Source organism: Lepidochelys kempii, chromosome 2 (assembly GCF_965140285.1).
Source record: "Lepidochelys kempii isolate rLepKem1 chromosome 2, rLepKem1.hap1, whole genome shotgun sequence".
In the NCBI taxonomy this organism is placed as follows: Eukaryota; Metazoa; Chordata; order Testudines; family Cheloniidae; genus Lepidochelys; species Lepidochelys kempii.
In genome coordinates, this window is record NC_136381.1 from 62,227,738 (window position 1) to 62,255,541 (window position 27,804).

General features: G+C 41.1%; 1 protein-coding gene and 1 long non-coding RNA gene across 3 annotated transcripts in view; one reads left to right on the plus strand and one right to left on the minus strand.

Annotated features, from left to right (window-relative positions):
• The window catches only part of DNAJC5B (DnaJ heat shock protein family (Hsp40) member C5 beta), a 39,940-nt gene extending 17,123 nt beyond the window's left edge, over positions 1–22,817 (minus strand). Inside the window, exons 1-5 of the mRNA XM_073331020.2 lie at positions 22,730–22,817; positions 22,376–22,457; positions 21,415–21,544; positions 19,644–19,851; positions 18,720–18,850 (exon numbers count right to left, since the gene is read on the minus strand). Of these exons, the coding sequence (XP_073187121.1) occupies positions 18,720–18,826 (107 nt within the window). The 5' untranslated portion in view covers positions 18,827–18,850; positions 19,644–19,851; positions 21,415–21,544; positions 22,376–22,457; positions 22,730–22,817. The remainder of the gene's footprint in view (positions 1–18,719; positions 18,851–19,643; positions 19,852–21,414; positions 21,545–22,375; positions 22,458–22,729) is intronic.
• LOC140905896 (uncharacterized) lies at positions 3,366–11,886 on the plus strand. 2 transcript variants are annotated; one of them, XR_012156976.2, is made up of 4 exons: positions 3,366–3,490; positions 4,911–5,375; positions 7,474–7,651; positions 11,380–11,886. It is a non-coding gene; the product is annotated as an uncharacterized LOC140905896 (long non-coding RNA). The 2 variants fall into 2 exon arrangements; XR_012156975.2 differs by lacking the exons at positions 3,366–3,490; positions 4,911–5,375 and adding an exon at positions 6,566–6,839.
• Positions 22,818–27,804: the final 4,987 nt, after the last annotated feature.

Consider the following 27,804-nt stretch of genomic DNA (forward strand, 5'->3'; position numbering starts at 1 on the left):
CCCAGCCAGGGCTTTGTCAAGCCTGACCTTAAAAACTTGTAAGGAAGGAGATTCCACCACCTCCCTAGGCAACGCATTCCAGTGTTTCACCACCCTCCTAGTGAAAAAGTTTTTCCTAATATCCAACCTAAACCTCCCCCACTGCAACTTGAGACCATTACTCCTTGTCCTGTCCTCTTCTACCACTGAGAATAGTCTAGAACCATCCTCTCTGGAACCACCTCTCAGGTAGTTGAAAGCAGCTATCAAATCCCCCCTCATTCTTCTCTTCTGCAGACTAAACAATCCCAGTTCCCTCAGCCTCTCCTCATAAGTCATGTGTTCCAGACCCCTAATCATTTTTGTTGCCCTTCACTGGACTCTTTCCAATTTATCCACATCCTTCTTGTAGTGTGGGGCCCAAAACTGGACACAGTACTCCAGATGAGGCCTCACCAATGTCGAATAGAGGGGGACGATCACATCCCTCGATCTGCTCGCTATGCCCCTACTTATACATCCCAAAATGCCACTGGCCTTCTTGGCAACAAGGGCACACTGTTGACTCATATCCAGCTTCTCGTCCACTGTCACCCCTAGGTCCTTTTCCGCAGAACTGCTGCCTAGCCATTCGGTCCCTAGTCTGTAGCTGTGCATTGGGTTCTTCCGTCCTAAGTGCAGGACCCTGCACTTATCCTTATTGAACCTCATCAGATTTCTTTTGGCCCAATCCTCCAATTTGTCTAGGTCCCTCTGTATCCTATCCCTGCCCTCCAGCGTATCTACCACTCCTCCCAGTTTAGTATCATCCGCAAATTTGCTGAGAGTGCAATCCACACCATCCTCCAGCTCATTTATGAAGATATTGAACAAAACCGGCCCCAGGACCGAGCCCTGGGGCACTCCACTTGACACCGGCTGCCAACTAGACATGGAGCCATTGATCACTACCCGTTGAGCCCGACAATCTAGCCAACTTTCTACCCACCTTATAGTGCATTCATCCAGCTTGTACTTCTTTAACTTGCTGACAAGAATACTGTGGGAGACCGTGTCAAAAGCTTTGCTAAAGTCAAGAAACAATACATCCACTGCTTTCCCTTCATCCACAGAACCAGTAATCTCATCATAGAAGGCGATTAGATTAGTCAGGCATGACCTTCCCTTGGTGAATCCATGCTGACTGTTCCTGATCACTTTCCTCTCCTCTAAGTGCTTCAGGATTGATTCTTTGAGGACCTGCTCCATGATTTTTCCGGGGACTGAAGTGAGGCTGACTGGCCTGTAGTTCCCAGGATCCTCCTTCTTCCCTTTTTTAAAGATTGGCACTACATTAGCCTTTTTCCAGTCATCCAGGACTTCCCCCATTCGCCACGAGTTTTCAAAGATAATGGCCAATGGCTCTGCAATCACAGCCGCCAGTTCCTTTAGCACTCTCGGATGCAATCTTTTACACTGGTGCAGACTGGGTGTAAAATGCTACTGTTTGGATCTGGTAGCATTTTACATCCACCTTGCTCTGATGTAAATGGCTAAAGGTGTAGAGCAATTGTGAATTGGGCCCTTTGTTTTTAAAATAATGAAATTGCAGGGGGTTGGTCTTTAAAGTGGACTGACCTAATTTGATGCTTTTAATAAAAACCCCAACAATTTTTGAAACTTCTGAAGCTCCAGATTGCTGTGAAGTAGCTACTAAACCTATGCTTCAGCTATTTCTCTTCATATAAGCTTTTACACAGTGTTACACTTTCCTTGTTCCCTTGAAATGGACTTAACACTGTTACTATGATCTCATGGGAAATGCAGTGTAAGTCTGGAGACAGTGTCTGATGTCAATACCAAATGAAATTAGATAAGTGCAAGTACTGAATACCATGTTACTATGTCTAGATAGAAGATGGTACATTCATAAAAATGTAAACACTATCCTTTCTAGTATATGATAGAGGTGGTAATAGGGTAACTGGGGTGTCCACATGTTTACAGCTCAACATGCGTGCACTGGGCCAGATTCTGATCTCATTTACACCAGTGAGAAATTCTGCAGAAATACCATTGACCACAATGATAGCATAGACAGGGCTCGGGCTTTTTTACAACTTTGTCATCTACTCATGATCACAGGCTGAATTACAGAAAGAACCACTGTCTTCTTATACTGAAGAAGGAATAACGAACACAGTTTTATTCCTAAATTTTCTCTCTGCTTCACTGTAGAATTAGCTAGAAACTTCCCCAGGCCTCTCAGTGGAAGATTCATGCACATGTAATTTTCTATATGTTTCTAACTATTCTGTTCAGGTTCTTATATTGTTCCTGTTATTGTATCCGATACCAGGACCTGAATGCAAAAAAACCTCAATTCTCCTTCAAGCTAGAATCAAATCAACAATCTAAGGCTTTCTACAGGAAGTACCTTTACAACGTTCCATGCATAATACCAGCTGTGCTAGCAAAGAGCTGAGCTAGTTACCTATCTTTCTTTAGGCAGTATTGTAGCTGGGTTGTCCCCTGGATATTAGAGAGACAAGGTGGGTGAGGTAACATCTATTATTAGACCAACTTCTGTTGGTGAAACAGAGAAGCTTTCGAGGTCTGGGCTGAAAAAGAGGTCTGTGTGAGCTTGAAAGCTTGCCTCTCTCAGCAACAGAAGTTGGTTCAATAAAAGATATTACCTCACCCATCTTGTCTCTCTAATAACTTTATTTATGTCACTGCTGGGACAGCACTTGGCTCTGTCTTTCTATTTCTACTGCACCCAACACCATGGTATTTAAATACCAGATATATTTCCAAACAGGAAGAATGCATAAAATATTTAAGCGAAGTATTTTTCTCTCACTTTGATGTCACTCTGACAGATACTAGAACCATATGCAGTATCTTTGGGGGACCATATTGTATTAAGTTTATGAATGGTTTAATGTATCACAGTGGGCCAGGGACTGTATGCAACTGCAGCGGGGGAGGATTACCACTGCTCCTCCAGGACCTAAAAATAGTGGGGGTGATTAAGGATGGTTGCTGAAACTGTAAACAACTCTAGAGAGTTATCTCCCTCTGGTGTGGTTTGCATGTACACGGTCAAGCTGGGTGTTCACAGACCAACAGACAAAGAAAGGGCTTTTGGTATAAAAAGGCTGTGTTTAAACTGACACCACACCTTTATGATTCAGAAAATGGAAAGGACATTTTGTCCACAGAGGGCCTCAACAATCTTTGCAGAAAAGTTGGAAGGACCTTGGCCTACCTCGGCCCCATAAGGCTGATGGGTGACCTCTGGTAACCTTTTAACATGTATATAGGAACTTTTATTGTATTTTTTGTACATTTTCTCTTTAATGCTTTTGTCCTAACAATAAATGTATTTTGCTTTGTGAAGACTGGTTGGTAACTGGTATACACTGTTGTAGTCCCTGGAGAAAACTTAACCACAGCTGCTGGACAGACTGGGGAAATGATGTCACAGTGAGCTGCAGAGAGACTGCAAACCTAACCCCCCAGCCTGGAGGTAAGGAGACATTAGTTTTTACCCAAGAGAGGGGATTACTAGGAAGCCTAAAACCTTTAAGTTGATGTCCTCAAAGAACACTGGAGCCTGGGGACTGTCAAAGGTGCAGTCAACCCTGAAACTGTGACTTCCAAGAGTTGCACTTCTAAAAGTTAACATGAGCTGGTTATATTTTTGAGGTACACAGCAGCTTCGGAGATGCTATAGAGAGATTTTAAGGAATTGGTGGGGAAAGAAGTGAGACCTACAGGGAGCTCTCCCCATGCCAAGATCATACTGCTGCAGAGCTCATACTGCACATACTGGTATCAAAGTTACTATATATATCAAGTCTGTTGACATGATAACTGGGTCCCATTCATGACTCAAGTAAAGGGGTTTCAGAGACCCCTTGTTTTGTTGTTTTGCTCGTGTTTATATCTGCTTTGTATTTTGGAAGACTGTACTCCCTTTTGAGGGACTGACACAAGTCGTTTCCTTAGTACAATTATTAAGTGACAGGAGGTGCCCTCTTGTGGTAATAAAAGTGATTTATGTCTTGTTAAATTACATGATTCTAATCTACAAACCAAGTTCAGTAAGGCAGGTACAGGGAGCTGTAAAATATACTCCCAGGGTATCCCATGAGCTTAGAAAGCCCCCTGCATCTAGGGTGACCAGATAGCAAGTGTGAAAAATCAGGACACTTGTCTTTCAGAGAGGTATATAATTGCCTGTATAAGACAAAGCTCCTAATATTGGGACATCTGGTCAGCCTAACTGTGCCAAAGGAGAGATGTCTCCATTAGAGTGCAGGCAGTGCTCCTCCCTCAATTTACACTGAGGCTGGAGTGCAGCTTTATTTTCCACAGGAGCTGCACTGTAAAGTCGCCATCGGGAGACAATACAGCCTATTTCCACTGGCCAGCCCTTGTTTTGGAGTACAGTTGCGGGCCTGGAGGCACTCTGTCACCTTTCATACTGACATAAGCCTGTGAACACACTTCTGCTGGCATTTATACCAGGGGGAATTTAGTGTTATACCTTTAACTTACTAACACCTCCTCTTGCATGCCTTAAATATATTTTTAAAATCATGCCTTTAATATCATTAATGTCTCATGTTTAATGGTATTTAGTAGACTATGCATCCTATACTTAAACATAGTATTAAATAATATTAAACACTGAAATATGTGTAGAACTGATAAATGAAATTGTTCATGAGTAAAGTTTTATGAATGCCCTTGTAAGTTTCACTTTCAATCCAATTGCTGCTTAGATCACTGAAACTTGCACTATTTCAACATTGTAACTTCTGCTCACTGTTTGCCGTTCATTATACTTGTCCATATTGTAACTCAAACTCATTTTAAAAAGCTCAATCCATTTTGTAAAAGCCTGCTGCAACCTTCATTTTGCAAAAACCTTATTCCTTTAGTTTAGATGTTTGAATGAGGTATGGATGGATGAGGGAATCAACCTCCAGCCTCAACCCGTCCTAATGAAATAAAGTGTAAACACCAACAGCTGAAGATGCAGACAACAACCCTGACAAAGCAAGAAGAGTCCACCCGGAAAAGAAAAGAACAAGGGTACAACTGAAGGAACATCAAAGCCAGGTCCCAGGCTGAAAGTCATGTCTGCAATTGACGGATGATCAATCACACTGAACCCAGAGGCAGCATGACACAGCAAGTCCTATAGACTCTGGATTCAAACGAAAGCCTACAGAAAGGATGGATGAGATGGAAGACTTTGGAGGGTAACATTCTGCTGCCAACATGGAAGGGCATTGGTGCATGCCCAACAGAGACCCAGCTCTTCCTTGTGCCCGGCTTTCCTGGCCAGTTAGCCGCCACAAGCTACAAACCCAAGCCACGAACTCAAGCTACATTTAGGACAGGTAACTATACAGCAGCTGCAGAACATTTGGGTGTGTGTGTGTGTGTGTGTGTGTGTGTGTGTGTGTATAAGTATTAGGTATTAGCTAGTGGTTATAGATCAAATTGTGTTATAATAAACGTGACGTCTTGTCTTGTCCCCTGAAATGATCCTGTGTGGTTTTGTCTGCATAACATATGTAGACTGAATAAACAGGCTGACTTTACATGTCTAACGACATTCCGTGGTGTCTAAGAACTTAGGTTGCATATGGGATCTGGTCTTTTTTATTAAGTGGTGGAAAAAGGCCCAGGCTATTAAGATTAATATTGATTGAGGTAATTCTTGGAAATTGATGGCTGGTTAGAAGAATAACACTAAACACTTTATTGGCTTCCATGGTTTTTGCACTAATATATCTGTAGACATTTCCGGCCTCCCTGTACTCCTTAAGCAAAATTATACAAATTAAGGGCTGAGTCCCGGAGCCCTTATTTGGAAAAAATTTCTTCTGACTTCAGAGGGATGAAGGATTCTCCTTTCACTACCTCCCTCTGCCTTCCATATCAGCACAGACTCAGACAGATTTTGACTCTTGATTTAAATAAAATGTATTCACTGCAATTAATTTACTAGTGCAGATGGATGGTCAAATAGCTACTTTGCCTAAATGCTGATAACTTATTTCCTAGTCTAAGACAACTATTTACTTTGCAGTTCACTAAACATAAAACAGTCACATTACATGGGCCTTTCAAAAGAGACGTTCAGAGTAGACAAGCACAAAACCTAAAATCTGTGGATAGATTACATCGCCCAAGATGCACCATGGCTCGGGACTCCTATAATGTACCCCTATTATTTAGTGTTCAGGAGCTATGAGAAGGAAAGAATGGGTTTGCATTTAGAACTGCTGAGAAAATAGGATATATTTCCACAAAATTTTCAACTTTTCTACAAAACATTTTGACTAAAACCTGAAATAATTCAATTTAAAATGTCACTGCAGTGTTCATAGGAGTTATAGTCCTGGGTGCCCTATGCTCCCATTCTCCACTAGGGACTGAGATCTCTGGCCAGACTACATCTCCCATGATGCATGTTGGCCTGGTACTCTTGTGATGCATCCTCTTCCCACCCCTCCAGAGAGGACAGAAAGTGATGCATTGTGGAGTGTGGCTGTCTCCCAGTGAGTCCATCTTTTAGAGGAGAACAGGAGCAAAAGGCACCAAGACTACAACTCCCCTGAGGCAGAGCTGAACCATTTTGAATTGAAATATTTTGGTTTTCGGCATTGTAAGGAAACATTGAAATTTTCCACACTCTTGCAGTGCATTTTGCTTTGTGGAAAATTTTTGTATAAAATGCAGTTTTGATCAGCCCTGCTTTTGTTGCTTTGTCGTTGAAATAGCGATGCACGTGGAAAGTGTGATTGTGCTGGAGTACCTGCCTTTTACTCCTTCAGAGCTGCAACCCATGAATATAGGTAGGAAGCCCAGAGAAGAAGGGGTCTCCTTACACCCTCTAATTAACCTGTACAGACACACAGGAAGGGTTACAATCTGGGCTTTATTACTTACGTGGTCATAGGCACCGGGGCTGGCGCACCCACAGGGAAAAATTGGTGGGTGCTCTACACCCACCAGCAGCCAAGCTCCCCACCCCACCACCCCACCCCAGCTCACCGCACCTTTGCCTCCTCCCCTGAGTGTGTCACGTTCCCGCTCCTCCTCCCAGTGCTTGCCGCCATGAAACAGCTGTTTTGCAGCATAACAAGCTCTGGAAGGGAGTGGGGAGGAGCAGGAATGTGGCGCACTCAGGGGAGGAGGCAGGGAAGAGACGGGGATTTGGAGAAGGGGTTGGAATGGGGGCTGGGCAGGGACGGGAGGAGGTGGGGCAGGGGTGGAGTCGGGGTGCAGCTGGGGGAAAGGGGGGGCGAGCACCCACCAGCGCCAGCAGAAGTTGGTGCCTATGTATGTGATAGCTACTGAAGGACCAGAATCTAAAAATATTGAAAAACTTGGTGAAAAACTCTTTCCAAGATCTTAGTGTGAATTTCCATGTCACCAAGAGTATGAATGGGCATTGGGATTAATCTGTCTTCTCATCCCTGACTGTAGGTCAAGGTAGAGTTACATTGGCAGGACCATGTGCAGAAGTTTTCCCAGCCAATGTCTGTGCTGTAACTGTCCCGTAGATAATCAGAAGGAGATCTCAATATTCAGGGCTATCAATTTGGCTCCTTTCACCAATATCATATTTCTTCACAATTAAGAAGAAAACACCCTGGAAAATAAGGTAACCACTAACCACAAGTGATTTCATAGCCGTTATGGAAGCCAAGCCTCAATGTCTGTTTTAAATGAAATACCCCATGATTTGTTTTAAAAAATATTTGTTTTAGTGTCTACCCTAGACCCCAGAAATATAAACAAGTTCTTTTTAATTAGAAACCTTTCTAACTCTTTATTTCCCTGGTAAATTAGCTGTTGCTAAATTGCAAAGAAAATCATGGAGCGGTACCTATGTCATGTTTATTAAAATGAAATTTTCCCCTAGGCGGTGTCATTATGGTGAATACCAATTTAATTAATAATGGCAAGAAACTTACAATCAGGTATTGCTGGTTTTTTACACCGCACTGAAGACTAGTTCAACAGCAGGTTTTTGGACTCATGAAACAAATTAGCATAAGATAAGTTTAATTAAAAGAAATCTAAGAGCCTGACTCATCATTTTATCTTGCAAGTATTTACAACTATTCCATTAAATGTGAATCCCTCTGACATTTCCACTTTATTCAGAAGCAGTCTCTGTTTTCCTGTAATTACTAATAAAGATGGGTAAAGCACCACTGTCAGTTTTACCATCCTTATTTATGTTCAGTGCAAAATAAAATCCACCTCACTTTGCATTCTTCCATGACAACTCTCCCCTTCTGGGACTAAAGAATGTTTCCTTTCCAGAAAGTTAAATGTAAAAACAACAACAACATGAGGTTTGCTATACAAGTCATTTGATGACTTCTGGGGCCAAAATGTATTATGTCAAATGTATATAATAAATTACATTAATTACATAAGCAGTTATGACATCAATGGGAGTACATGGGGTATAAGTCAGCACTGAATTTGACCTTATAGGTCTGTTCACCCAGGATGTCAAAAGTCTAAGCTGTGGACATTCTCATCCTTCCCCCACACTGGTCCCCCCTCCGTGAATATTTTAGAAGAGTAAAAATGGGATAGAGACTTCATTCATGCACAGTGACATCTTTATTTTGTCCAGCTGAAGGCTACCACAGCTAAACCCTGATCTAGAATTGACTCTCTGCATGTGTGCAGGTGTCTCCTCATGTGGAGTTAATTGGAGGATCAGGCCCTAATTTGTATAAAATAAAGAAAGTGCAGCTAACTCTATTGATTACATATGGAGGTTGGTGTGGATGCTAATGGTGTAGGGTTGTGTGTTACTGCTTATAGTGATGATGTGGGATTGGTGTGCAGGTTTGGGGTGTGAGTGGGATTGGGGTGTGAGTGGAATCTGAAAGCATGTATGTGGTGTACACATCCAGGAAGAATAGTGGAAAGAGACAGAGTGGCAGGGGGTGAGAAGAAATTAAATGGGGGCCTCACTTCAACTTTTTGCTTGGAGACCCTTTCAAAAATTGTCACCTCTCTGAGTAGCAAGAGTAGATGGGAGTGTTAAACATCACATGATAGGCCAGTGATGGGATACTCAGCATAAGGGAGAAGATGGCCATGTGTTACCAGCAAAAATGAGACTGAATCATATTGTCACATGTGAGAGACTAAAAGTAGCTGACTATAGCAGGTATGATGTGTTGACTAATATATGCGGGCTACATATAATATATAATATAGAGTTGTTTGTCCACTCTGACCCCATAATCCTTTTCAGGGTCGCTGCTTTCCAGCATGTAGGTCTGGCCTGCCTTCTCTGTTCCTGTTGGTATGACCTTGTACTCTGTTATATTAAAACATATTTTGTTTGAACAGGTCCAGTTTACCACACTTCATATGACTGCCTTATCTTCGTCATTAGTTTCCACTTTGCTAGTCTTTGCATCATCTGCACATTTTACCAGCAGGGATTTTATATTTATTTTCAGATCACTGATAAAATGTGAAATAGTATCAGACCTAGAACTGATCCCTGCAGAAACACTAGCATTCAGTGATTTCCCATTGACAACTACTTTTTGAAATCTGTCAGTTACCCAGCTCTTAATCCATTTAATGTGTGTTTCATTGATATTTTTAGGACTAAATTTGTAATGAGAATGTCATGCACCACTAAGTCAAATGCCTTAAAAAAGTCACTTTACAACCACAGTAATATATTGCATCATGTACATTGTTGTTCAGTAAAAGGTCTACCAGATGAGTGATGGTAAAATATCTTTGACTTTGTACATACTATTCTTATGCAATGAATATGGCTTATTATTTCTTACTATTTAATTAAGACACATCCCAGTTTTATTGGTCTAGAACAGTCTGAGATGAGTCTTCTTAATTCTTGACTTTTTCCCGCAAGACAAACCTATAACCCTAATAAGAAAAGGAAGACTTGTGGCACCTTAGAGACTAACAAATTTATTTGAACATAAGCTTTCGTGTAGCTCACGGAAGCTTATGCTCAACTAAATTTGTTAGTCTCTAAGGTGCTACAAGTCCTCCTTTTCTTTTTGCGAATACAGACTAACATGGCTGCTACTCCATAACCCTAATGCAATCTGGAATTTTAATGGTTCTTATGAAACCAAAATTCGCATTAGTGTGGTATCTGAGTCATGGTAGCATAAGCCAGGTTCCTCTTTTCAAAGCACAAAGAAGGTGTAAAGGGTTTTTGAAACAATTTGTTTTTATGAGGCATCTGACATACAGTGACAATAGTTACACAAGCTCTAGTGAAGTGGTCTGAAAAACTGTGAGTAAAGTGCCTTGCAGTTTCATTACATTTCACAGGTTTTTAACGTAACAATGTTGTGATGGCTTTATTCCACATCCCTGAGTACAAGAATGATATTCTCGGTGGGCTCTCAGCCTGATTAAATATTTTGAATAACTAACAGAATACTAATGTGTCAGTTAGATGGATCTGAATGCCTTCTGCAGCATTTTATTACCCTAATCAGCAGAGAAAAAATGTGGGGAATATTAATAAAAACCTAAGTGTAACATACTGATTGTTGCATGAAAATGCTGTAGATTTTGTGTTTAAATAAACTTTATATAAGCCATGCTTAGAAGATACGTATTTTTCTGTTAATAAAACAAATCCCAGATAATAAAACAATTACACAAATTATATTTCATTAATAGAAATGAATGTAAATTACAAATGGCATTTTAATTATAATTTTGATAGAAGTCAGTGGAGGGGACTTGTGGAAGGGCTTTGCTTTTTGCAGACCAGATGGGCGACTGCCATGCAATTTCCCCCTAGTTTTTTCTGGTTTCACAGATATTCATTATTATGTATAATGATCTGGACCCTGTAATTAAACTAACAACCTTATCCACCATATGTGAATCATTCCTTGCCTGCGGGGGAAAAAACACTTTGGAGACCAGAGTTCCTACCCAAGGAGTTTATTCAGCTTTGTACCCTCAGGACGAAAGGCTTCCACTCAGCTTTGGAATTAATATGGTTGTGACGCATGGCTAGAAAGGGTTAAACATCCTGCAAAATAAGTAACCCACAAAAGACACGTGGGGAGATAATGTTAGTGTTTTTGTGTATTTACATATGTATGAGTAAGGTGGACAATGTAATCAACTGTCCCTGCCTATGCTGTATTCTAATAATTCAGAGGTCAAAAGAACATCCTATCATGTAAATAAATTGTAAACACGAGATATCTCAGTATTCATCTCTCTTTGAAATGTACTGTGAATGGTAGAGGAACAAGCAAATGACCTTATGTTAATTTGCATAGCTAAGTTCTGGTGATGGGCCTCCTTCAAGGTCATCCTATTAACTACCTTTTGTTCCCCAAGGAATTCCAACTTGTCAGAAGACATGAAATTGTATAAAAGATCCTTGGGTCCTGATTCTGTCATCTCAGATCTGCTTAGATTTCATCAGGGGAAGTTTGAGTCGCAAGACTGAGGTCCCAGTTATGCTGGTACACTCTGAATATGAGATTTGGACATTGGACTATGACCTATGAACTGAATTCTAAAGGAACTCTTTGCAACTTTGAAGCTCACCATCTCTGCTATGAATCTGAACCTTAATAAATTGAACTCATGTCTGTATGTGTATTGATATTTTAACCATACTCTCTCTTTTGTGTTTTAATACATTTTAGTTTAGTTAATAAGAATTGCCTGTAGCGTGTATTTGGGTAAGATCTCAAACATTCATTAACCTGGGAGGTAATGTGTCCAATCCTTTGGGATTGGTAGAAACTTTTCTTTTATATGATGAAATAAGATTTACAGAAATTTTCATCATATTTGAGGTGGGTACCTGGATGGAGGCCTGAGGCTGGATCACTTTAAGAGAACTGTGTTGTTTGGACTTCTGAGTAACCAGTAAGGTAATAAAGAAGCTGTTTTATGCTGTCTTGGTAAATCTAAGTGATGGAATATCCACCAGCTTTATGGGGATTGTCTGCCCCATTCTTTGCAGTTCACCCTAATTGAGTCACCACAGCTGGCTCCACACTAGGACCCCAATCACAATGTTTTTTGGCCCCATAAACCACACAGATCTTAGATTTGCCAAGTCTAGAACCATCCATGTAGGGACTATGGGTGAAATCCTGGCCTCACTGAAGTCAATGGGAGTTTTGCCATTGACTTAATGGAATCAGGATTTCACCCTTTTGTGTCTCCACACCCAGTGTCCATGACACTTTTAGTAACCATATTGCCCGTGTTTTTCTGCTACTCACAACTCCCAAATCCCCACAGGGTCACACAGGGTGTTCCAGTGCGTGTTGACCCACATCATATAATATAGTATTGATTTGGGTCATCACTATCAAATGCATAGATTCACTGTGTGGTGAGACAGATGGATTCACAGATACTTATCCCATGTCCCACCCCACTCAAACACACAATGCAAAAACCAATGCAGTAATGTTTGCCTGAAGCTGATAAATATTTGTAAATGCCCGGGAGCCCCAGTGCACCCTGCAGGGCAGAAGCCCGGAATCCTGGCATGCCCCCTGGGGCAGAAGCCCCAGCGTTCTGGGAAATACTCGGGGAGAAATTAAGCCCTGATGGTAAGGAAATGTAGAGGGAAGAGTAAAGGAAACACACACAAAAGGAAAAGAGAGAGAAAGAGAGACAAGCAGATGGGGAAAGAAGAGAAACAAGAAGTGACAGTGGTGACCCTAAAGGTGAGGGTAGTTTTTCACTGAGTGATGTGGAGACAATAAAGTACTGAACAAATAATAAAAATGATGATAACTGATGTAAGCGGAGTCGGGATGAGCTCCACCCTGACATCTGGTGGCGAGGTGTGGCAAGTTGTGGAGAAGAACTTCAGGGGCTGATCTCATTTGCATAGGCACACCCAGCCCGCCTAGAATGAGGCCATAACTGCCCAAATGGTCACTTTGGCTGTTGTGGGATCCCCAGTGTCTCTGTTATTGGGGCGGGAAGAATAAATTGTTATTACCCTGATTATGGGAACTGTGCTTGGAACTGTACTTGGCCTTTTGTTATGATGGAGGACTCACCATCAACTAAGTAGCCCACTCGCTAGGCAAGGGACATGGGTTACAAAACTCTGTGAATTGAGAGAGGCTTGAGACAGGTATTAGTACCTGGTGGTGTGGGCCCCTTTGTGAGGGCCTGAAATACCAATTGCACCTCTGTCTCTCTTCACTGTGGAATGTCAGAGCTAACTTTGGGTCTATTAAGAGTCTTGCTACAGCTACTGTGCTGAATTCACTTTGGCTTTATGGTGCACCAGCACTGAGGCTCCCACTACTATGAGCTGAAATCACTGAGAGCTGGAATCACTGAGCACTGTGTCAAGTAGTGGGGAGCCAGAAGATCTAGAGTGCAGTGGTGCTCTTCGTGGATAGGCTGGCGGAGTGTTCGTGAGATGGTGAGGTGAGCTATGCAGAGCGGAGCCGTTCGTGAGACAGCGGAGCGTTTGTGAGATGGCGAGGCGAGCTGAGCAGAGCTGTTCGTGAGACGGCGGAGTGGAGCGTTCGTGAGACGGCGAGCTGTGCAGAGCGGAGCCGGTTGTGGTGGAGTGGACCCGTTCGTGAAACAGCGGAGCGGAGCAGAGCCCTGTGGGGCAGTCAGCTTCAGGACACGTAAGGTGCCCCTTACCTCTTTCCCCCACACACAGGCACATTTTAGCCAGACTGGGGAGTAACACTATGCAGATGAACTTTTGAACTCTGGGGCTGGACTTTTTGGACTTTGGGTGATTTGTGGATTGCTGGACTCAAGAGACATTTGGGTTCTGGGACTGAAGACCCCGAGGGAAAGGATGTGGCCCAATTTGCTGGGGTGGGTCTTTGCTCATGGTTTGGTTAATGAACACTAGTTGTGGTGTTTCCCCAATTTAATGCTGATGTCGTTTACCTCATGTTATTAAAGATGCTCTGCTACACCGAAACTCTGTGCTTGCGAGAGGGGAAGTATTGCCTCTTTGAGGCACCCAGGGGTTTGTGTAAGATTTTCCCAGGTCACTGGGTGGGGGCTCGAGCCAGTTTTGCATTTGCTTTGATGAGAGGGAACCCCTGTGTACTGAACCCGGCCCTTGCTGCTATCAACTTGGCCTGGCAGAAGGGTTACACTAAAAATGTAGGTATTAAATAAGAGCTATATTCTAGTCTTGATTTTTGTGCAAACCTCCCACTGGGATCAATGGGCTGTGGACTGAGGGGAGAATGTAGTCCTAAATGTATGCCCTGGGTACTGATGATAGGAAAAAAAAATATTTAATTAATTTCTCTGTGTTACTTAGAACTAAGTCAAGAATAGTCTCTTCTCTTCCTTGCTGTAGATTTACTTGGCACAAAGCAATTGTTAAAGGTGTCAAGAAATTAATTCTCAAAATCTTGTTCCATTGTGATGTAACCATGTGACATTTCTATCCTTTCTTAATAAAACACAGGAAACACCTCTGTAATTTGTTCATATATTTTAAAAGAAGCTGACACTCAAACCACTTTTTACACATGGTGATGACTTGGGGCATACGCTGATGCTAGCCATGTCTGCAGCATTCTGAGATGCAGCCTGCATGCTGAACTACATAGCTGTCATGTGACTCAGGAGACTGACGCACCTGCATGCCGTGGTGAGAGGGTATGCTTTCAGCCACAGACCTAGATTCCATAACGTTTTGAACCTAGTTTGCAATAGAAAGGCCTTGGCCTTCGAGGAGTTCCAGTGAACTCTATTGTCTGTACTGGTTTCAGGAGTGATTTGTCCCAATTTACATAGGAGTCCCAGTGCATTGTATGTGGACAGGATGGTGGATATGCTGGATAGGACTGGAGCCTTGGCCTGACCTCTGATCAACCAGTCAGGTACAAGAACACACGGACACCTAATTTTTGTAGATGTGCTGCCATCACCACCATGCACTTCGTGAACAACCAAGGAGCAGCTGGCAGACCAAACAGAAGCACTGTGAACTGATAATGGCAACCATTCACCACAAATCTGAGAAAATTCCAATGGTCATGGTGTATTGTGACATGGAAGTAAGTGTCCTTTAAGTTGAAGGCAGCAAACTAGTCCCCCTGTTCCAGGGAAAGAATAATGGAAGCTAGGGTAATAACGTGGAATTTTATTTTCTTCAGGAATTTGTTAAACTTTCTTAGATCTAAAATAGGCCTGAGGCCTCCTTTTGCCTCAGGAATGAGGAAGTAGCAGGAATAGAAGCCTTTCCCCTGAAGTACCACTGGACTTCTTCTGTGGCCCCTGCCTGAAGAAGAGACTGGACCTCCTGTTGAAGGGCAATCTTGTGTGGGTGGTCCCTGAAGAGGGATGGGGAAAGGGGGGTAGAAATGAACTGGATGTCATATCCCAGTTACATCATGCTTAAGACCACCCCCCGCACCACCACCTCCTCACCCTCCCAGTTTGATGTTAGGTAAACCCAAACACCTAGGAAGTGGAACAAGTGATTGGTAAACAAAAGATGGGAAATTGATGGAACTATGGGAACTTGTACATTGCCTTCAACCAACCCCATCAAAATGCCTGTTTGGATGAGATGACTGGACAGGATGAGCCACTGATGCTGAAGAGACGGGCATTGGAGGGTGCCTTCCATAATCCCTGCCCTTTTTTCTTAGCAGATCTTGGGATCAGGGAGCAAAAACTTGGTGACTGTATGGCTGCTGTGGATGAAACCACTTTCTCTTCATGGGCGGGGTATAAATTCCAGGGGATTTGAGTATCACCCTGGAATCCTTAAGGCTATGAAGGCTGTCATCCATTTTTTCCCAAAAAGAAGCAAGGGACCTTCAAAAGGGAGGTCCTGGATAGTCTGTTGGACATCTAGGGGTAGCCCAGGTGACAGCAACCATGAATACCTTCTCATAACAATAGCTGATGCCATGATTCAAGCAGCCAAGTCTGTACTATCCATACTGTCCTGGAGAGCAGTCCTAGTGACCAGCTTATGCTCTTCAGCCATTACTGCAAACTCCTATCTACAGTTCTCTGGTAACTGGCCTTAAATTTTATAATGTTCTCCCAGAGGGTGAAATCATAGTGACTCAGGAATGGCTTTTGGTTTGCAAATCTGAGTTGTAGACTCCCTGAGGAATAAAGTTTGCAACCAAACAGATCCAGTCTCTGAGTCTTTGCCTTTCGGTGTCAATGCTTGTTGTCCGTGTCTTTCCCACTCATTGGCAGCTGCCACCACAAGAGAACTGGAGGTGGGGGAGATGAGAGTAAAAATGTTCATACCCCTTAGAGAGCACAAAGTACCTCCTCTCAGCTTGATTTACTGTGGGCCGCAAGGAAGGGGGTGTCTGCCAAAGATCCTTGACTGGCTCCAGAATGGCTTCATTAATTGGCAGAGCCACCCTGACTGGGGGTTGCCGATACCAGAATGTCCACCAACTTGTGAGAGCTTTCACACACCTCTTCTGCCTGAATGTTAAGTAGCGAGGCCACCCTTCTCAAAAGATCTTGATAAGCCCTGTGGTCCTTTCGCAGCTGTGAGTCACTTGACAGCTCAATAGCCTCATCTGGTGACAAGAACAAGAAAGCAACAGGTATCTGAGGTGGTGGTTGGTATATGACTTGTGGTGGAGAAACTGCCAGAAACTGCTCGGTACTGGTCTCGGTACCAGGTACTAGGGAATGATGCTCTTGATGCTGATGTCTCGGGTGCATTCTCCATGATAGCAAGCAGAACAGTTGAGGGGAGGTCTTAGCTGGCGGGAGGAGGCCCCATGATGTCCAGAATGCCATTGGTATGGTCTGGAAACCCATCCTAGGCTGGACCATTGACCCTTAGAAGGAGGCCAAAGCTGAGGTTGCTGCATGGCCCATGCTCCCAAAGCTTTTGTGGGGTGGGTATGCTCCCTGTCCTGAATGGGATATAAGTGACCTCACCTCCAAGTCTGAAGAAGAGCCAGATACTTCTGACAATGGAGGGGCAGATCCATTTGGGATTGATGAGAGGTAGCCCGAGTCCAGGGATGGTGGTATCAGGGAAATCATTGTAGGCTTTCCTCTTGACAGCATAGGCTTTTGCAGAGGCCTTCAGTAATAGTACCACAGGATCTCTCGATTCATTGAAGTATGAGCTGTGGGCATCAATACCAGCTGCAGCTTCTTCTACCGGTGATACCACTACTGGGAGGCTAAACAGATCCCTTGCGGCTGTGCGGTGGTTGGAAGCGGCACCGCTTCATGGCTTGGCAAAAGTCTTTCAGGGGATAGCCTCAACAGACCTGGCACAGGCTCTGGAAGTGGCCATCCACTCTTGGCAGGCAATGAGTGTTCCAGGAAGAGCCTTGCCAGGATGGGTTCCTGGCCCAATCCAGTGTCTTTATTAAGACCATAGTCTTATTTATTTATGGCTTATTACAACAATCTGTAACCCATTAACCCCGCTTTTTGTCCTGTACCTGCAGGGGTGTTAAGAGGCCACTTCACCCTGAATGGTCCCTTTGCATATGTGATAACTACTTATGCTAAACTCTCTGTTTGATCTTATATTTGTCTGTGGCTCTCTGAGTACCTTTCCCAGACCTGAGGAAGATCTCTGTGTAGCTCAAAAGCTTGTCTCTCTCACCCATAGAAGTTGGTCCAATAAAAGACTATTTTTGAACATTTTGGCCATACAGTAAGTTATTGACGTTGGAGGGCCTGATTTTACTCTCACTTTTACACCCCAATTTACACCATGTAACTCCCTAGTGTTAGTAAATATTAACTTTTTAATGATTTTGTATGATAAACTCTTATAATTCTTTTATATGCTACCCAAAATCCTTTTTATGTTGTGTATTGATACGTTTAGTGTCCTACATCTATTGAAACTAAAACATTCTTTGTCTTTCAGTTGAAACTAATGGGTGACGGGAAAATGAACTCAATAACAGAATGCGTGTAATAATTTAACCCTATTTACTCTGACTTTAATGCAGTCCAGGTATCCAGGGAAGAGACCCCCCAAACTAATGAAAAAGCGTCTGCACAAGTATGTTATAAGCAAAACCGAATGATTGATAAGGGATACTTCTTAATGCAGATGGGTTCTGTAATGGATGAAATAATGACCCCATTGAAGGATGTTTTTAACTCATTAAGAACTGTCAATTGTCATAGCGGTTAGTACTTATGACCAGATTAGAGATTCCTTTTTGCTCATCAGTCAGGTAAACTGTGGACCATAAAAGACATTCCATTAGTAATTAGGAAAACAGACTATATGATAAAAATAAGGATGGGAAAGTATTTTCCCCTCCAAAATGGAGTTTGTCTCATATCCTATAAAAGGATAGAAGGTTGGGAAGTTACTTTGGAGTGCAGATTAGATTGCCAGCATCTCACCAGTTACAGAGAAGAGAGACACAGAGACCATCTCTTTACCTTGCACCAAAGGTAGTAATGTATCTATTCTTTCAGTATTCTGCATAATGCTGTATTAATCTTTGATTAAATAATTACATTTGAGCCTGTTATTTGACGATCTCAAATCATTATTAAATTCAGATATGCAACAATGGACTTCAGTGCAGTTACTCCTGATTTACACTTCTTTGAATAACTGCTGTTTCTAGGATCTGTTGCCTGGACAGTACATATAATATTGCAGCACAGTAAAACCTATGCTGTTGTGACACAAAACATTTTTGTTGCCTGTGTTTTAGACACTTCTTAAATACCTGTAAGATTTCTTAATTTCTTCATGTGTTGCCCCCTTCTCCAGAGCCAGAATTGCATATAGTGCTTCTCCTGATGTGGATAAAGCCCGTTGCCTTTGTTCATCCATCTTATCTGTGCATTACCAAGACTACTGAGGGGGAAAAAAAGAACAACAGGGATTGCAGATGTAGGGATAATATTTCTTATTGTTAATTTGAATAAGGTTTAATTAGTTTGTAAAGTTACTTTCTAAACTATTTTACATGTAAGTAAATTTGAAAAAGCATATACCTTTCCAAAAAAGCCACAGACCCTTCCTCTCCCCCAAAATACATTATTTTAAAGTGATTTTCAAAATGGCCCCCCCAAAATAAAAATGCTTGGGTTAGGTGCTGAATGTCCCAAATAAAATGCCTGAACCTGCTCTCAATTAAATTATTAGCAAAATTCCCATTAACTTCAATGCATGCAGAATCAGGCCTGAACAGAGTAAAAGGACATTTCAGGATAATTGTTTAGTTTGTTTTCCCCTTCTCTTTCAAGTCCTGCAAGTATAATTGAACCTTCCACTAAGAGCATTGGCTTCTTTCAATGGGATGTTAGCTTTATATCACCCAAGTCACCCTTTTTAGAGCAGATTTCTGACCACTTTTTGCTTCCTGAGCAGCACAAAGTGACTAGACCAGAGGCCAAGGACTGAGCCCAATAAACTATATTATAAAATTAACCTTCTATAGTAATCTTATATGTGTGAAAAGCTGAAGTGAAAGTAGGGGCTCACCTTCAGATGTCATGGTTGTGTCTTATGAATTCTGCCAGAATTATTATACTATAAGAAGTCTGTGATAAATTTGTTACAGGGCCCCTCAGTTGCATGGCGTGAATGAGGGTTAAATGTAGACTAGTCATTGGATGCACTGCTATGCAGATCAATCAGCCATTACCTCATTCCTCCTGCAGGTGGAATTGGCCGCCAAACTACCATCCACAGAGTGGCTCCACTACCACTTCGCAGCATATGAGGAGGTGTGCTCCTGATACCTGAAGAATTTCTTTATATGCTGTTGGCACCTATACTTGGATTTGGTGTTGAGGGAAAGATCTGCCTCTTTGACAACAGAACAGCCACAACAAAGCTCTGATCACAGCAGACTATAACCATAAGAAATATCTACAGTGAGTTGTGGACATGCTTTGGAGATAAACATTTCTGAGAACTAAAAGATTAGTGTGTAAACTAAAACTACTACTGTGCCATTTCTCTCTTCTCACTGCTGAGCTAGAAACATTATCTGGCCTTTATTCATATATTATTTACTAGGCCGCATTTTGGTTCAGATTCAGCTTTGTAACAAATTCAAACTCTTTATCTGTATTCAGTTGTAAAATAAGAGCAAGCATGCCATTAAAAACAAACAAACCCCCCGCCCCAAAAAAACCAAACATCATGTTGGTCAAAAGGTTACACAAGATTACACACAAAAGTAAACTAAACTACGTAATTTTGGCAAAACCTATTTGATTTCCTTAAGGAAACATTATTTACATTTATGATTTCTTTTCATGATTTCTTATTCAAATAAATAAAAGCAAGGTTCAAGATCCTGTGAATTACTGAAATTCAAACATCCAGCTGAAATAAATGTCATGGTGCAAAAGTACCCATTAAATGAATTGAACATACTAAAAAATTAACCATTAAGGAATATGTTATTTCAGGCCTAAAATATTAATTTACTAGCTGCATTACAGTTCCATTTGTTAAGAATCCTATGGCTGTAACAAGTTTAACATGACACTAACATTGGGACCCATCCTGCTCATGCTCGAGTCAATGGGAGAAGGATAAGGCCCACTGACATTATCAAACCTCTCATAACCAGACAACAATATAAAGTCACTGACCTACAACACTATTTAAAAATTCCATTACCCTAAGCTGGATACATTGCACCACAGCAGAGGCAAAAAACAATGGTAAATTAAGATGGATCTTACTTTAAAGGACAGCAAACTAACATAATTTGTACTTTCTCACAAAGCACTGTTTTTAATATTTTGTTATTGTCACTAAATTTTCAAGAACTTGATCAGCTGTGCAAACTTTTAGACACTAACAAAGTCATCTTGATCATCCTTCAGTTGTAATCAATGGGAGTTTTGCCTGCTTACTCTTAGTTATCCTATAAAAATATGATCATAATAATAATAGATTTAGATGATTAAAAACAGTCAAATCCAGTTTTCTAGAGCAAGTTAAAGTTTCTTTATTAACAAAGATAAAGATAGGCACAGTTCCTATTTTAGTACCAGATCCTATACCCTATCACTGAGATACATTAGAACCCTGTTTTTAGAATGAAATATTTTTGTTTCAATGGAATAAAGAAAGGAGAATATTGTTTACTTCCATGAAAGCTGACACAATATTTAAAAAGACGAGTGAAATATTGGTAAACAATTACAAATCTCATTCTCATTTAAGATAATATGACTTTTAAATTACTACATTTTCAATTTATTTAGATTTATGTTAAGTATTTATGACAAAAAATAAGCTATTGTGGTTCTAATAACGTATCTGTTTCTAAAACTGCTGGAACAAAGTCTTATCTAGATAACATGATCAACTCAGTGTCTTGACAATTTTTGTTAGTGATCTATTAACTCAGAAGGAAAGAAAGCAAGAACCAACAGAAGAAAGTGTTTCCATACCTGAAGCACTGTCCTATCCAAGAAGGCTGCTGCTTTTCATTCCTCACATTCAGGGTTAAACAGGTCATTGGAGTCTGGTTACTATTTTTTTTCTTAGTCTAGTATCCAATTGGTTCTCCCTCTGGAAGACCTATGAAAGAATGAATAAAAAATTCATGAACATAAAGGTTGCTATTACGTGACAGCCTATGACACCAAAAATATACTATATTCATGTTTGATTATGTTTCATCCCTTGTTGTGCTGTGTCCAGCTCTAATAGATGTATTGAGTTTGTTGGGTTTCCTCCATCAGTGTTTTCAAGTTGTCTAGACACTGAACCCTCACTTTAAGACTCATTTTTCTAATGTCAGCGATATAATTTCACCACATATTTACTTCCAAAACAACACTGGTGATGTGCTACAGGGGGTGCTCCTCATTAAAACTCCATAATCAAACAGAAGGGAGGTTTGGCATGACTTAGCTGCCTCCGTTGGAGCCCACCTCTTGTTTGCCAGAGATACCTTTTTTTGTGGAGCTCATTAAAAAAAGTCTGAAGAGTTATTAGTTTGTCTTTGGAATGGAGCAGATTGAACCAAATGTCAGGTACAAAAATAAATAAATAAATTCCCAAAGGAGGGCATCCTTGAACTCCCTGAAAGGTCTTTACCCCTCATATATTTATATAGACTGAACTATATGAAATATAGGTTACAGTCTTGCAAATGGATTCTTGGAGCCCCACTGAGGTCATAGGCCAGTAAAGTCAGTGCAGACAAAGATCTAACTGCCTGGATCCAACTGCAGGAATAGAGCTATACTCTCTCAATATTTCAAGGACAAAGTATAATAATTTCCAGGAGAGATATATAATATCTATTGGTGTAGTGGTGCTGCCTTCCACCTTGACTGTGATTATTAGAAAGTGTGTTTATTTTAAAAAAGGAAGCAAGATTTTTACATTCTCCTTGTACTCAACTGTATTGTTTTTCTTCAAACATTCCACTGTTTTTCTTCAAACATTCACCCTAGGATAGGGACCAAGCTTGGAAAATTTCAACCTGAAAGATTAAAGTTTCAGATATTTATGGGAGACTGAAAATAGGGTTGGAATGATTTTTAAAAAAAACTTTAACTACAGCAGATGCTGTCACTCCTGTTATTTTGTATAAACACACAAAACTAGCTTGTCCATTCAGCTTGCTTGTTTTCAAATTTCAAATGATTTTATGTAAAGACAATTACTATAGACTGAATATATTTTAGAAAGAGAGAAAGAAAGAAAACAAGTTTAATAAACTGGTTATCTATTGGCCCGGTCAGAATAACATACCTTATCACATAAATAACTTTTGCCAGAAATCTTTGGAATCCTATGAGTTTCTTCATACATCCTGTTATCAAGAAAAATATTACCATCATTCTGGGTTAAAAGTTAAACATATTATTCTGTGTGATAACAGCTCCCTCTAGTGTTAAAATCTACCTTTGTAAACTTTAATAGTTTCTTTTTAACACCATTTTTAGGTGTTTTTTGTTTTGTTTAGTTTTTGTGATGGATCTCCCACCAGAACAAACTTAGCCCTACAAGTCTAGGATTTGCTCATTGGAAATGTCGTATATCCCAATCACTGTCTCAATAATCTTTGGACCACTCAGCATTTCATAATCTATCAGAGCTCTTTAGTTCCTGATAACATACACCACTTTGAAGTGTAAGAAATGTAGTCTAATATCTCACTTATATTTCAAATTAGATATCATAGGAGACTCTCATTTGCATATTAACTTCTGAGAAGTTTGAAAAGTGGCCAAAACTGGCTTTAGGTAGCTTCTGACGAGTGCCATGTCATACAAGCAGAAGCAGAGCAAATCAAGCTGAATCCTCTTCCAGCCTGGCCCTTCCATTTTCCTTACACTTTCCCTGGTTTGTAACAGACTAATAGGGTATGAGCCTGGACCTGGTAAGAGAGATAGAAAGTCATTGGCATCAAGTATTACATGCCCACTGCCTGACTAAACCCTTAGGTCATTCTCCTCCCTGGGCAAGGAGAGAAGAGAGAAAGGACAGCCTTTACCTCAGTTTTCTCAGCATGCCTGATAGACAATCCCAGGCCTTCCTACTCCTGGTTTCTTCTCCCCAGTCCTATGATAAAAAGGAGAGACGATACCCTTGGTTTTACAGAGACAGGAATCTGAAGAGTGAGATAAGAGGTAATGGTGGTGGTATGTGTGAGGTGACTTGAAAAGTAAGTGATCTGCATAAGTGTGGGGGGTGGCCAACCTGGCAAAGTGAGTGGGTAGGTGGATTTTTGCAGAAATGGTGGTTTCTGTGGAAAAAGTGACTGAAGCATGAGTGGCATAAGCCATGATGAGGTTGACTGCTAAGAGAATGAGGTTGACTGCTAAGAGAGTGAGAATATGGGGGAGTGGAGTACGCATTGATGCTGTGTACTAATTACTTCAACAACCAGATTCCTAGAGTGGAAGCTATAATGGACGGAATACTTTTGGAGCTTCTTACTGGCCTTACCTGCTGCCCCTCTATACCTCAGTTACTCACTCACTCACCTGCATTGTTGCCCCTACTTTTGTTACTTCGCCTTTGATCTTCTGGTAAGATATATTTGAAATATAAAAGAAAATGATCAAAATTTATTATAATGGTTACAGAACTGTTACAGGAATTAAAAACATTATTTTGACAAATGCTTATTAAACAAGTTTGTTAAAAATAAATAAGGAGAAGATGGCAAATGGTGGAGATTGGTGAAAAAAATGGAATGAGGATCTCACTTTTGCACTTTTGACTCAGTCCCACTAAACCCTGACCCTGGCCTAGGAACCGTGTTTGGCTTTACAGACAATGATGAGTCTGCAAAGCAAGGAAGTTCATAGTGGCTATGACTAGCTGCCCTTTTTTTATTATTATTTCCTCTCTTCAGCTGAGCTCTGCTTAAAATGTGCTTGAGTGTTTGTCCCCTTATTGAATTATATTGCAAGTTATTTAGGAGATTATCTCAAAATCCTCTGAAAACGGAGAATTATTCTAAGGCACTTATCTCAGGAACTTCTTTAGCCCCATGTCATCTTGGTAAACTTGTTGTACCAATAAAATAAAAACCAGCAGGATCTTATTAAAGGGAAAAAGGCAAAACACCACATTTATTGTGAATACAGAAAGAATCATAGTAAGCAGTTAGTTATAGATATAACATTCCATTCAATCTCATATTTATTCTCACATTCATTCATACAAACACACACACACACACACACACATACACACACACAGGTTCTGCAAGGTTGTTATCATAGTTACCAGCCTTAGAGTTGCTCATGCCAAGCCACTGGCCAGGTGGCCTGGACATGAGGAGGGAGCAGGGCCTTGTCAGATGCTCATCTGATGCTCCTGGAAGTTGGTTTGCAGAATCAGACCCCCCAAAGTTCTCACTTTTTAGAGTCTATTTTTATAGGAATTTCTTCCTATGCCAGTCTATGGGAATTGCTTCATCATGCTGTTGCTGAATCAATCAGCAGATAGCACATTCCTGACGGCTCCAAGATGTTATCTTGTTCTTTGGTTCTCCCATCCTTGAGGCTGTTGGGTGGATTCCAGTCTGCCCTCCGGGTGGGGTCCTCTGGTTATTTCCACTTGACGCCTTCTTCAGCCGATGGACACTGGATTCTTAGGCTGGCACCTCCCTGATCATTCAGTTATTATCCACACCAAGCATCCATCCACATACATCCTCTATCTCTATTTTAATCACAATGGTTAATACAACAAAAGGGTGGGGAGTCTCTGGGTGCTGTTTCTGTTGTTAGAGTATTGCTTTGAGTCTCTCTCTCTTGTGAATTGCTTTGAGAACAGACTCTGTCTTAGAATGTACTAACACAATTAGCAGCTTGCAAGTTTCACACATAGAGGGAGAGAAACAGTACCAAAACCCAAGAGACCTCTTAATTAGTAATACCCTGGAATTTAAACTCTGGGGAATCAAACTCATTTGTGATTTTAATACAGAACTTCTTTAATATGATCCAACAAACTCTGTAATTATACTAGAAATGAGGCTTTTATTACCAAAGCTTTGTCTTTTACAGAATTGTTACTTACTATATTATGGCTTCAAAAACAATTCCATCATTTAATGAATGGCTGATTTTTAAAGCAGCTATATATAATCTCTCTATTCTATGTCATTAGAAAGAAGGCATTCAGTCTGATAACCCATCTGCAATCATATCCATGCAAAAGAAATAATTATGCGTAAAGGACCATTCAAGTCTTTGAATTCTCTGGACATATTGTGACGTACTTGTGCTACTGTTCATGCAGAATGTCTCAATTCAGATGAACAGCAAGTTTTTAATAATCCTTCAGAACAAATAAATTGTATAAAAATTTGGTAAAATGAAGGAATATGAACTTTGCATGAACAATCTGCTATATGTTTAAATTTCTCATGACATGATCTCCATAATTTTACTCAAAAAGTTATTCACAGTGCATCTTCCTAGATAATCCATATAAAATTAGTTCAAAAGCTGTTGGACTGCATGGCATGTACTCGATACAATATATATTTTTCCTGGAAATGAAAGCAAAGTTTGACACTGAGACAAGAATTTTTTAATTTCCTGTCAGAGCTGGGCTGTGGGAGGCCTGTGTGCACCAGTCAGTTATCATGTCACCAAGAGGTGAGTAGTGGGGTCAGGATCAAACCAAGCTGGGTCAGGATACCCGGAAGTCAGAGTCAGGTACCAGATTACAGACAGCAGGGAAGTAGCAGAGTCAGGGTCGAGCCAGGTTGGGAGCCAGAGTCAAGGTTCAATCAAGGTAAGGTTTAGAAGAGATGCAGGCAGGTAGTCTGCATCATTGCTAAGACAGCTCCCCATGATGGCTTCCTGATTTATATACCAAGATGAGCCCATCAGTGGGCTGTGAGGGACCACCACTAAGGTCCGGTAGGGTGGTACTTCCTGCAGTTTCTAGCTTCAGAAGGTCCGTCAGTGGAAACGCAGCTTGAGCTTCCAATGGTGATGCTGAAGCATCGGCTGCTCAGAATCCCTATGGTTCCATTCCTGCAGGCTCTGACAGTACCATTACAAATATATTTCAACCTTTTCAGTATGGCAACCATATTCATTTCAGTCTGTAATTTAGGAGAAAATCCCCAAGCAAGGCGGGCCCTAGTAAAGTTCTGCTGAGCAGAGACTGGTGGGGCAGAATCTGGGGAGTCCACGTGAGGGCGTGTATATCTCCTGAGCATTGAGAAGCACAGATCTGTGGTGGCTTTCAGAGCACCTCTGCAGAAGAGAGCTTTGCAGGCAGGTGAGGGGAAGGAAGCAATATACAGATCCAAGAGACTCCTCCCCAACACATATGGGACATATTCAGCACAGAGGCTACCCCAGCCCTGCTGATCGAGTAGTGTCTGAAAGGCAGTTCTATTGCTGCCCAGTAGGTTGGCAAATGGCAAGGATTCCATTCTCCCACAGCTCCTGAGAAGATTCCCAGCACACAACTGAATTGCTTGGACAGTGGGCTGTGAAAAGGATTTGGGTAAAGTGTTCTTAAATTGTTACATATCCTACAGAAAATGAAAAAAGATATTGCCATTGCAAGACAGCACACATATCAGGTGGGATTTTCAAAGCTAACTAAGGGATATGGGCACCAGATCTGAATTAATTTCTAATGGGAATTGGGCATCCAGACCCCTAAAGCAGCCTAGAAAATCTCAGCCATCTTGTGCAAGTCAATATTTTTTATTGGATGCAGTTTAGAAATTCTCTATGAAAACATAAGTGGTTGTATAGAATAATTCCCCAGGTTACAAAATGTGTCAGCTCCTTCAATCAGTGCTATGATTGGTAATATACCATTTATGTGTCCAGTAATTCAATCACCACCCTTACAGATAATTGTCTAACTAAAATGGAAAAGAACAGAAAAAGAGAAGACTCACTCTATATTTTATTGACTAACCCTATGCTGGCTCAAAGCTATGAAAGGATTCCTCTATGGGTTTGCCTTCAATACAACATCAACACATGCTAGCTGGTTAAATTGAAACCTAAGTTTCCCCATAGCTTCAACTTAACAGGCTGACACTTGTTAAAGTCTACACTATCTTGTCTATGTCAAAGTTTTAGAAGTTACTTTGCACATTCTAATAACGCACTTTTAAATTCTAGTCCAGATAAACCCTATCAGAGCAAATTTTTGGCTTCCCCTTTAGAGCAAATTTCCAGCTGTTTTGAGCTGCTGAGGAAATGCAAAGCAGCGAGATCAGGTACTGAGGACTGGGGTCTGTATGTACTTTTTACAGTGATTTTAATCGTGATTATCTCTGAATCTATCATACACAAGTTGTCTACTATTTTCCAATTGGCTAGCAT